Genomic DNA, 11,762 nt, shown 5'->3' on the forward strand with positions numbered 1-11,762 from the left:
TAATAAAAAGAACAGTTATTTTTCTATCATAAATAAAATACAATTCGGCTTATAACATTATTTTAAATAAAAGAACAGTTATTTTTCTATCATAAATAAGACGGCATTTTGGGGCAAACAGATCAGCTCATATAACTATGGTCGATAGATAAATGCGTTCTAATATTTTGAGCAATACAAAAAATTCAGCGACTTTGTACAGTTGATTATTCGGCCTGTTCAAATTACTACTACTATTCCTAATTTTGTAAAAACAGAGCCGTCCCTTTTACGCAAAACCTAAACACTGCAAATGCTGACCGTTAAAAAGTAGTCGAAAGTGCGATAGGACCGTTTTGCAATAGCTGGTAAATGCCTTGTATTGGCTAAGCTAGGAGGTATTTCGACGTCGTCGACACCAGAACTGACTCAACTTGAGAATTACTGTTTTCTTTTAGAGGATCTGATAAATAATAATTGAACTAAAATCGGCGGAAAAGCCCTATCTGTGATAGCAACAAGTATCCTCAGCAAGAAAAAATAAAGCAGAAGCAATATTCCATACATACACAGAATACATACATAAAAGCAAAGGCATTCCCACACAAGCGCACAAAAAGTCGACGGGGCGACAGCAACAAAAAAGTGCGGAAAATCCCAAAACTTATATATTTCTCCATTAATTTGAAAGCCCTAGGCCCAAGGAAAATGCCAACCAAGGAGCGCAACATAGCTATGATGGGCTACCGATCCGTGGGTAAGTTTTTCCAGCAAATTCCAAATAAAACCCATCTGTCATGCTGCTAGCACTTGTAATTGCGTAGTATTTCGACAAAAGCAACAACTATGAACAATTGCCCATAACAATTGCGTTTCACCTGCAGGCAAATCGTCGCTATGCATACAGTTCGTGGAGGGCCAGTTCGTGGACTCCTATGACCCCACTATCGAGAACAGTAAGTGCAACATTCCGTCCGGATTTCTTAAAAGCCAGTATGACTCCATGCTTCCATAGCAATGCGTAATGATCGGAAATTCCCATTTACAGCCTTCACAAAGATCGAGCGCGTAAAATCGCAAGACTACATCGTGAAGCTCATCGACACGGCGGGCCAGGACGAGTACAGCATATTCCCGGTGCAGTACAGCATGGACTACCACGGATACGTCCTGGTATACTCGATAACCAGCCAAAAGTCTTTTGAAGTGGTGAAGATCATATACGAGAAGCTGCTGGATGTGATGGGCAAGAAATAGTACGCTTTTTTCCTGTGGGTTCCAGTTGATAGTTAAGCTTACCTGCCATGCTTTTCAGTGTACCTGTGGTGTTGGTCGGCAACAAGACCGATCTGCAACCGGAACGAACCGTTTCCACGGAGGAAGGCAAGAAGCTGGCCGAGTCCTGGCGAGCAGCATTTCTTGAAACGTCTGCCAAACAGAACGAGGTAAGTAGGAAAACCAATCAAACTAGGTGTTTGCTACTGAGCCATTTCCTTTGCAGTCCGTGGGAGATATATTTCATCAGCTGCTGATCCTCATAGAAAACGAGAACGGCCATCCTCAGGAGAAAAGTAGTTGCCTTGTTTCGTAGGGCGGCTGGGTAGCTTAAACTTCGGCCGAACTGTTGGTAATACGGCGAATCGCTATGGCAATACGAAATTCGATTATATCTTATCTACACAGTTGGGCCAGCGTGCATGGCGTGGCTGGCCAAGCCCCTTGTGCGCAGCAGGAAAATCTAAAAACCTAATAGACCTAATAGTTTTAAGACCACACAGCAAGTAAACAATATCAAGCGACTCAGATGCGTCCGCTAACGCTGCCCAGCAGGTTTTGTGGTTCGCGATTAGCGCAACACAACAGGTTTATGTTAGTACCATTACTCACAACAACAATTCTGTTACAAATTTCATAAATAATTTCTACAAACATTTTGTTTCCATTTAAGTATAATTTTTCCAAATACTATTTAAGATTGTTTTTACTTTTGGTCAAAAGTTTTGGAGTGGGATAAAAATAATAGACTCGTTTTACTGAAGTTACAGATGCGACGAGAAAGCTTCCAGCTCCATTAGCAATGTAATGGAATTATTGCGTTTCTTCATTATAACTCATCAATTAATATCGATATTTTCATGATTACCTAAGATTCCAAATTGTTGTAAATACTGAAGAGCAAGGTTCACGGATCAAAACAATTGGGATGATCTGGGCGAAGACTAAGAAATCAAGGAGTCACCTGGTCACTCTAGCAATAAAATGAAAAAAACGGTACTCCCTAAAATGATATACCGCGATTTCACATATCATATTTTGTCGGACGAATTTAATTAACAATTTTAGGTAAGATTTGGTTGAGTTAATATTTTAAAAGGTTGAAAATAAACCTAATATGAACTTTGATACAAATATTCAAGCCAAGTAATCTTAAATCTAAATGCCGGCTAACAGACCGTTGTGCGGTTTAACAGTGCTGTTAACAGTCAGCTGCTATAACCCACCACGCAAAGAATAAATCCACCACTAGGCGAGTTCCAATCGGACCGAGAGATAAATGTTTTCCGTTTTTCAAACAGTGAACTTGTGCGTGCGTTAAAACTAAACTCCTTCAGCATTTAAATCGCGTCAGATTTTTACCATTTAACGGTAATTTAGACAGAAAAGAGAGCGAATTGTATTAAATGTGAATGTCCCCATGCAAAAGAAAGCGGGCTGGATTTTCTATTCTATATTCTGTATTGCAATTGTTTTTCTTGCCGACTTTAGATGGGAGTGTGTGTGTATACTGGTGCGCCATGCGTGGGTATTTTCACAGTTTTTCGTTCTATTTTAAAATTTTATTGCTCTCGCACAATAGTATACATGTACAACATTATGTTCGATGTTATTATGTTAATTGAAATTTCGTTTTCGTTTTGTGACGGCATTTACCAGTCCCGATTTGTAAGCAATTTATGTACATATGTGGATAGGTATGTTTGTACAACTGCACTCACAACCCGCTAATCAGGTGCAATGTACATACATACATCCATCGATTCGGAATTCCAATACGAATGGGTGGGTACTGGCTTTTCTTGTTGCTTCCTTTCCGGGCCACAGCCTTTTATCGATTTAATAACAAACAAATGGCCTCGAGTCGTTGGACTCTGCAAAAACCGGCACTCGCAATTGGCCGCGATGTCTGGACAGGATTGGAAATTGTAGATGGCAACGGAACATAGCCGACCTAAGTCGTACTTAGCCGTTCGTATGTGCAGATGTACACATGGGCGTCTCTAGTCAATGTCGAGCCAAGTTCATCTATATGACTCGCGATTAAGGGCTGCCTGCTTGTCAATATTCATACCCCCTGGTGGTAATGGAGCTACGGCACCAGGATCTGCCCATATGTGGGATGGGCTGCTAAGATAAGTCGCGATTTTACAGCTGGCTGCAAAGCCACAGTAAACACACCAAACAAGGATAACCTACCGATTGTGCTGTATCAGGAGATTAAACTGACAGAAAGAAAAATCAACGTAATTATTCAGTCTATAAGCACAGATTCTATATTACATAGTAACGCCTAAGGAATTTTTTTTAATTAAAACACATTTTGACACATTTTAAGTGGAGTAACAAATTGAAAGACAACAGTGCGAATTATATTGACTTGCCTTACCTTAATAGTATTTTCACTGATAATCCAGCTGGCCTGGGAGCCACGTTAAGGTGCTTGATTGGACTAGCAAGTTCCAGTGACTGATGCAAAATACTAATATTTAACCAAGGAACACCAGTAAATGCAATTAAGCCGGCTGCATTTTTCAAATTAAAGAGGCCTAGCGACCCACAAAATTCATTCAGAGTTTGAGCTTAGCACATTTTGCCCGCATTAATGCGGCTGCAATAATTGCATTATATATGTATATACGAGCCCACTTGTGTGCATTATATATAAAGACACTCGGTCCGCGTTTTTACATATATGATTTACCCATGCTAAAAAAAGTCTAGATCTAGATCAGTGCATCCAAGCACATACGGTTTTTGTGTTTCGACGTGCGCCACCAAAGGGAAAAGTGCTCACTAATCCAATATTGCAGTGGAACCAGTCGCAATTAAACTAATAAAATGTAGCCATCCTCCATCACGTAATTCAGCCCGATAATCATTATCACACTGAGTTTTCAGACACACACTTGCGGTAAAAACAGTATTTGCTAAATTAAGTACACTCAGAAATAATCTAGCTTGGATTTAGTTCGCTGTTTAATGAAAGGCCCTCGACAATAAACAAGAGAGAACGCTATAGTCGAATTCCTCGACTAAATAAGGAGAAATTTACAAGACTAACTAAAATGTGAAGAAATATAAAAACTTTTTTCAAAAGTGTGGGCGTGGCAGTTTTGTGCGGTTTGTGGGCGTTAGGGAGGGCGTGGCAGAAAGTTTTTTGGCTAATCGATAGACATTTACAAGACTAATAAAAAACAAGAGAGAACGCTATAGTCGAGTTCCCCGACTATCTGATACCCGTTACTCAGCCAGTGGAAGTGCGAAGGCGAGTCTTCAACACTGACAGTTTTTTTCGGTTTGAGGGCGTTAGAGTGGGCGTGGCAAAAAGTTTTTTGGCAAATCGATAGAAATTTACAAGTCTAATACAAAAATTAAAAAATATCAAAACAATTTTCAAAAGTGTGGGCGTGGCAGTTTTGGGCGGTTTGTGGGCGTTAGAGTGGGCGTGGCAAAAAGTTTTTTGGCAAATCGATAGAAATTTACAAGACTAATACAAAAATGAAAAAATATCAAAACATTTTTCAATAGTGTGGGCGTGGCAGTTGTATGCGGTTTGTGGGCGTTAGAGTGGGCGTGGCAACATGAATCAACAAGCTTGCGCTGCGTCTATGTCTCTGAAGTCCGTATGTTTAATCTCAACTTTCTAGCTTTTGTAGTTCCTGAGATCTCGACGTTCATACGGACAGACGGACGGACAGACGGACATGTCCAGATCGACTCGGCTACTGATCCTGATCAAGAATATATATACTTTATATGGTCGGAAACGCTTCCTTCTGCCTGTTACATACTTTTCAACGAATCTAGTATACCCTTTTACTCTACGAGTAACGGGTATAAATATTAAAACCTTTTTCAAAAGGTGGCAGTTTTGGGTGGTTGTGTTACATACTTTTCAAAGAAATAGTATAACCTTTTACTCTACGAGCAACGGGTATAATAGACAAATGGATAAATAAGTAAAATAAGTACATTATTCAACGTTATTTAAATGTGGCTCATTTTTTTTTAATTTGATCGAACTACAATGCTTTATCCAAAATATATATGTACATACACATACTTATTTACATAATTATGTAATTTACATGTTATGTAGTGACAGATTTTGTAATCTGCAAATACCGTTTATGATTTTGTAATCTGCAAATACCGTTTATGAAGTCCCCCGGCTGATACGTTTACAGAAGCAATAGTCGCAAAACAAATCTCTTTAGCCCACATGCATATTTCTTTGCAGCCGTGGGGTTCTGGCCCATTGACCGCAAGTGTACAAAAACGGCAAGTCATGGCACCACAACAAACCTTTTCCGCTTCGCCCTGGCTTACTCTCTTTTCCCCGTTTGCTAAAGTGCCCGTGTGGCACAATTCGAACTTGGCGTCCATGCCGTTCTGGCACCGCAGTGGTGCCACATCCGATGTGGGAGCGTGTGTGACGAGGACGTAGTACGTCACTTCGCCACGCAATACGCTATACATAATGCTTGAGAGGAAGACCGGCCAACCACGGGGTTAATGCCCGCTGGCCTGGTTGGTTGACTGCTGACTGGGTTGTAACGGCTTAAGCGCAGTATTAATATTCCTCCTCTTGTGCAGTTACCACACCACGTCGCGATGGGTTCCGTGCCTGCCAGCGGAACAAAGCGCTCTCCAAAGCGCTGGAAACCCCAATCTGCTGAAAAGACATTTGTTGTCGTTGCACTGTGGGTCACAGCATCGTCAACCCTTCCAAAAGATCCCAAAACACCCCGCTGCACAAATACTTACCGATAACGAGAGCGTGCACTCGAACCCCATGAACACTAATAAGGAAGAAATCTTGAAAACACAGTATTGATTTCAGCCAAATTCCCATTTCATCAATAATAAGATATTATATATTGTAAATAAACTCCATCGAAATAATAATTCTTCGAGTGCATGGGCTTAACTTCAGTTTGCGTAGTTTAATGTGCGGCACGTGTCTCTAGCCTGTCCTGGAGCGATGCCTCCGATGAGTCATAGGCCTCGGCCACCACTGAGAGCCCAACAACCCCAAGCGAGTGTATGAAAATGCCAGCTCTCGTGCCTGTGTGTGGGAAATAAGGAAACTCTTCCCAGTCTTGTCCGACATTCAGATTCACTCATACAACCCATCTAATTTCAGACTCTTGCAATGTCTACCAGCCCGAAACCGGTTAAGAAGGTACCAATTCATTTGCAGAGCGCCCAGAATCGCGTCTACATTAAGAATGGTAAGCTCATTAGCCGAACATTTGCGAGAATAATTAAAGTTTAAAACTGATTACATTACAGGCGAGATCGTCAACCATGACAAGTCGTTCAAAGCGGACGTTTACATCGAAGATGGAATTATCAAGTACGTCTTTTGAAAATTCCTAATTTCAAATAGCTAACATTTGGTTCTGAAAAGCTAGTTCATTTAATATTTCTTTTAAAAATAGTGATTGGATTTGTGAGATTGTATTCTATTTATTATATGCTTCAAAGTCAGTTATTTTTGCACTCTAGACCAAAAAGGATTACCTCAATCCGCAGTGAGCTCCAACGCCCTTTCCAAGCTGATTTGCCAAGGGCGTTGACATGACTCACAAGAAAAGTACGGAAACCCTTACTAAGCCACCCATATCCTACTTCAAGGTTTGTGGGACCCTCCTCAGAAATAACGATACCTGGAGGAGTGCGCACCATCGACGCCAGCGGACTGATGATCATTCCCGGTGGCATCGACCCCCACACCCACATGCAGTTGCCTTTCGGTGGAGCCGTGGCCGTCGACGATTTCTACCATGGAACCAAGGCCGCTGTTGCAGGTGGCACTACCATGATCAGTAAGCAGACTTTGCAATATATAAGAACTGTACTCATTTATTCCTGTACACCCTGTCCTAGTCGACTTCGTTCTGCCCAACAAACATGAGTCGATGATCGAGGCCTACGACAAGTGGCGCAGCTGGGCCGATCCTAAGGTGAGAAATTTAGAGTGTATATTGGGAACAGACATAAATCAAATCCACGTAAGAGGAGCTTTGATTTATAGGCAACAAGAAAGTGCACTTATAGAATACTAGCTAACTTTGTTAACTGTTGATACTAGTCCATCATTTAGATATGTCCAACATTTGGATATGTACAGTAGTTCATATTCATAGCATATTCATATTGTTGCAACCAACAAAATTCCACTGCGTATGGGAGGCTTGGGATAAACTCCTTTATAGGACTGGAAATGATTTGTTGAAACATTTATTTTGAATATATGAGTATATATATGTATGTATGTCATTATCATTATATATTTTACTAATCATTATATGTTATGTATATGTCATAAGTCATTACATAATGAATCTAATTATTTATTTAGGTATGCTGCGACTACGCATTGCACGTGGGCATCACCTGGTGGTCAAAGTCAGTGTCTGAGGAGATTGGCATTCTGTGCAAAGAGCTTGGAGTGAACTCCTTCAAAACATTCATGGCCTACAAAGGACTTTACCAGGTACGTGGGCTATAATGGAATACACCCGCTTCATAATTAATGGTTTAACACCATTTTAGCTGAATGATTCAGACCTTCTAGATGTGTTCGAGCGTATCAGGCACTTAAATGGCGTTGCTATGGTAAGGCTATTTGGACAATTATTAATGTAACTATCTGATTTTATGGTATACACCCATCTGCCCAAGTCCTTTCTAAAGCTCTATTGAAATTATTTCATAATATAATATGGGTATTTGTTTGAGATATAAGAAAAGATACTATTAAATGTAGAAATATTATATTCAATTGAAAGAACTTATGATAGACTTTAATTGTATTACTCTTACAAGAAATGTCTATTAAATATGGAAAACACATTTTTGCATTTCCGAAATAATGTGAGGAATTTTATGATGGTTTTTAGATGTACAAACCAATGTTTGTTTACAACCATTTTCCATCCACATCTATCCTATTGTTGTACAACTTTATTCGTTTCCACAGGTCCACGCGGAGAACGGCGACATCATTGCGAAAAACACACAGCGCCTGCTGGCCGAGGGCATCAATGGGCCGGAGGGTCACGAGCTGTCGCGGCCCGAGGAGGTGGAGGCCGAGGCGGTGCATCGCGCCTGCGTCCTGGCCCACCAGGTAAGACCACTCCCATGTCGCTAGTCAGTGGGGGACGGATGAGAAGAAGAAGCGGACGGTGTGTGTCCATGCCGGTTGAGTGTCACTCACTGCGCCGCACACTGTAATCATGGTTTATTTATTTATGTTATTTTTTATTTTGATTTCTTAATATTTCCATTCTGTATGATGCACCCCTGTACATATTATGCGGTATGCGGTATGCGGCACTCGATATAACCCCACAATAAACGTAATTTAGGCCGATTGTCCCCTCTACGTGGTCCACGTGATGAGCAAGTCGGCGGGCATTGAGCTGGCCAGGGCCCGTCACCGCTATCGGGGGCGATACATAATGGGCGAGACCCTGGCCGCGGCGCTGGGCACGGATGCCACCTGTTGCCAGCACCTGGGCTTCGACGCCGAGGCTGCGCATGTGCTCAGCCCGCCCTTGCGGCCAGAAAAGACGACCCCCGAGTTCTTGATGAAGCTGCTGGCGAAGTAAGTTGTGCCTGCATTCAGATTCCGGGCCGGGACCGTAAATATCAGTGAGATATATTGTTCCGCACTCAAATTATTTGAGGATGTTCTCGATACGCCCCACGATTTTTGATTTAGCTAAGGAACCTTTTTGTATGCAGAAAGCTGCATATTTATTTTTCAAATATGACATGAAATAAAGGTAGATTTCAAAATAAAAAGGATAAGGCACTTGATTTGTTGTATCTTAGAAACCAAACTTTAATTTTTTAGATTCCAAAAATTCTATATACGAAAAGTGGTATTCTAAATGTGCATTTCGGATTGGAATTGACTTTCCCCCATATAAAATTATAAGAATGCTTAATTTGATAAACAAGGGTTTAAGCAATCAATTTTCCTATGTTAACTCGTGTAGGCAACTTTGGCAATGATTACGGTCTCTGGTCCTGAGATAACTTCTCTTTGTTGATACTGGCTAATCTGCATACTAACTTGGTCTTCGCTTTTGCCTGCCTAATTCGTTTATACTAACTAAGTAACTGTGCGCAATCTCGAACTAACTCACTAATCCAAAGACGTTTCCATGTTTGCCATTGCTTCACTCACACGCTCACACATCGTCCAGATGAAGACGCCGCTCTTCGTGTCCGGCCTCACCAGCAAATCCTCCGCCGAGCTCGTGGGTCGTGCCCGTCGCAGTGGCTACTGCGTGTTCGGCGAGACGCTGGCCAGCTCACTGGGCCGCTCAATGAGCGCCGTGCCGAAGAGCGATCGCATTTACGCCATCACCAGTCCCCCGATCCGCGAATCCGCCGAGACACCGAGGCAACTGATGAAATCCCTGGCTTAGTAAGTATCGCCTTACTTTAGTGGAATCGAAGATCCCGTAGGCCTATGCCAAATTATTATACGGCAAAGAATGCTGGATTGTATAGGTTTTAAGCGAGCAACAACAAATTTAAGTTTTCCATGACTGTCTAGCTGACAGATTACTTTTGTTTGATTTGGTTTTGCGCTGGTTAATGTAATTGAAAATAATCTAAAGAATTCGCACCGTTCTTTTTTTTTTGGTTAACTGGTGGTTATATATTATATTTTAAATAAATCAGAAGCACAGTAAAATCTTTTGATTCCTCATATCCAGGCTTCTAGAAGTAAGTATCCAAGAAAGTATCCAAAAGACGATCGCTGAATTTCCCACCCTATCGATAATTGTTTGTTTGGTTACCTTTAACTGGCCATCTAAAAGGGTTACCTTAATTCAGCCATTGATCCAAATTATGTTCACAGTGATGACTTGCAGCTGACTGGCAGCGACAATTGCACCTTCAACAAGGAGCACAAGGCGCTTGGCAGGGGTGACTTTACCAAGATTCCCAATGGAGTCAACGGAGTCGAGGATCGCATGTCGCTGGTCTGGGAGAAGGGCGTCCACTCTGGGCTTCTGGATCCTTGCCGCTTTGTGGCCGTGACCAGCACAAATGCAGCCAAGATATTTAACATCTATCCCCAGAAGGGACGTATTGGTAAGTCAGTAAGAAAACATCCGACCTGTACTTAGATTTGTAAGCGACCTGCGCTTTAATCTTGTAGCCGTCGGCTCGGATGCGGATATTGTGATCTGGAATCCGAATGCGACCCGTACCATTTCCAAGGATACCCACCACCACGCCTGTGACTTCAACATATTTGAGGGCATGACTGTGCACGGGGTCTGCGAATTCGTCCTGGTGCGGGGACGGATTTGTGCCGAGCACGGAAATGTGCGGGTAGCTGAGGGCTTCGGACGGTTTATTCCCACCCCTGTCCGCCCACCGTTCGTCTACGACGTCATCGAGGGCAAGGTACAGTCACAGCCGGAGGAACAACACGATGAGAAGCAGAACGGCACCATGGCTAAGCGGTTCGCTGAGCTTGACATACAGATTCCGTTGCAGGAGCCTATTAGTGCCATGCTGGCTGGCAACCTAGCCATGCCGGCGGAGGGATCATTGTGCAGCACACCCTCGGTGCGTGGACGCGTTGATGGAAAGCGTGACTTGCAGGAGTCTTCCTTCTCCATAAGTGGTAGGTTGACTGTTAACAAACATTTCATAAATAAAATGTATTTTTTATTTTTTAAAGTATTCTTATACTATAAAAATCTATTTTGTATCAACATATTTTTACAGAGGAACTTGACAGGTCTGGTGTTCGAGCGTGCATTAAAGTGAAGAACCCGCCCGGTGGAAAGTCTTCCGGATTCTGGTAGATCACAGATGTCGCATCGCAAAGTGTGTAAATGCGGAATCGCACAATCTCCGACTACAGTGTAAGCCAAAGCCTGCGCTCATTCGATAACTAAAATGGCATTTACTGTAGAACCCTGAAACAAAATCGTAATCTAACCAAATTTCTAATAACTACATAGGAGTATAACCACAAGCCAATTAAGAAAGCATAATAGAATCTACTTCGTCATTTTATACATAGAACCGATTGCCTCTTGTTGATACAATTTTTGTTAGATTCATCAACTATGATGCCTTGAAGCATGTGTAGTTATAAAACAAACAATATTGCTGTTTAGGGTATTTTTTGTTGAAATCGTTTATTTTAATACTTCGTTTATTTAAAGGAGATTTAGCACAATTTAACTCCGTTAAATTCATTACACTATGACAATTGTTTATTGATTACCCGCTTCGAAGTATAGTACATCGATCATGCCACGTGCGACAAAGTGGCGTTTGGGAGAAAATTCGGCATAATACCTGAGGATGTCTAAAAATAATACTTCAATCATTTTTTTTAACAAATTATTATAAATTTGGAAAACTATTTATATTAAATACATACTTTATATGCATATATTTAACAACAAATGCTGAACACAAAGATCAAGCTAATAAACTTTACTATAATATGA

General features: G+C 41.5%; 2 protein-coding genes across 4 annotated transcripts; both read left to right on the forward strand.

The window, feature by feature from the left end:
• Positions 1-382: 382 nt before the first annotated feature.
• On the forward strand, positions 383-1,947 carry LOC122620444 (GTP-binding protein Rheb homolog). The gene is made up of 5 exons (XM_043797912.1): positions 383-736; positions 864-935; positions 1,028-1,235; positions 1,295-1,424; positions 1,481-1,947. Exons 1-5 carry the CDS (start codon positions 688-690, stop codon positions 1,568-1,570), a joined length of 549 nt encoding a protein of 182 aa, XP_043653847.1. The 5' UTR covers positions 383-687; the 3' UTR covers positions 1,571-1,947.
• Positions 1,948-2,494: 547 nt separating this feature from the next.
• LOC122618809 (dihydropyrimidinase) lies at positions 2,495-11,755 on the forward strand. Of its 3 annotated transcripts, none has more exons than XM_043795387.1 (12): positions 2,495-2,625; positions 6,404-6,491; positions 6,553-6,616; positions 6,898-7,088; positions 7,150-7,226; positions 7,625-7,759; positions 7,819-7,881; positions 8,246-8,392; positions 9,480-9,703; positions 10,145-10,380; positions 10,448-10,921; positions 11,026-11,755. In XM_043795387.1, the coding sequence occupies exons 2-12, from the start codon at positions 6,413-6,415 to the stop codon at positions 11,103-11,105; spliced, it is 1,770 nt and encodes a 589-aa protein (XP_043651322.1). In that variant the 5' UTR covers positions 2,495-2,625; positions 6,404-6,412; the 3' UTR covers positions 11,106-11,755. The 3 variants fall into 3 exon arrangements, with proteins under 3 accessions (XP_043651322.1, XP_043651321.1, XP_043651324.1); XM_043795386.1 differs by lacking the exon at positions 9,480-9,703 and adding an exon at positions 8,634-8,872 and having other exon boundaries at positions 11,026-11,754; XM_043795389.1 differs by lacking the exons at positions 10,145-10,380; positions 10,448-10,921; positions 11,026-11,755 and adding an exon at positions 8,634-8,872 and having other exon boundaries at positions 9,480-9,617.
• Positions 11,756-11,762: the final 7 nt, after the last annotated feature.

This window comes from Drosophila teissieri, chromosome 3R (assembly GCF_016746235.2).
Source record: "Drosophila teissieri strain GT53w chromosome 3R, Prin_Dtei_1.1, whole genome shotgun sequence".
Classification (NCBI taxonomy): Eukaryota; Metazoa; Arthropoda; class Insecta; order Diptera; family Drosophilidae; genus Drosophila; species Drosophila teissieri.

Coding starts and splice junctions, on each gene's coding strand:
- LOC122620444 (XM_043797912.1), top strand. CDS start 688: ATGCCAACCAAGGAGCGCAACATAGCTATGATGGGCTACCGATCCGTG. Junction 737..863: donor GATGGGCTACCGATCCGTGG/GTAAGTTTTTCC, acceptor TTTCACCTGCAG/GCAAATCGTCGCTATGCATA. Junction 1,425..1,480: donor CGTCTGCCAAACAGAACGAG/GTAAGTAGGAAA, acceptor TTTCCTTTGCAG/TCCGTGGGAGATATATTTCA.
- LOC122618809 (XM_043795386.1), top strand. CDS start 6,413: ATGTCTACCAGCCCGAAACCGGTTAAGAAGGTACCAATTCATTTGCAG. Junction 6,617..6,897: donor ATCGAAGATGGAATTATCAA/GTACGTCTTTTG, acceptor TCCTACTTCAAG/GTTTGTGGGACCCTCCTCAG. Junction 8,393..8,633: donor CCTGCGTCCTGGCCCACCAG/GTAAGACCACTC, acceptor AACGTAATTTAG/GCCGATTGTCCCCTCTACGT.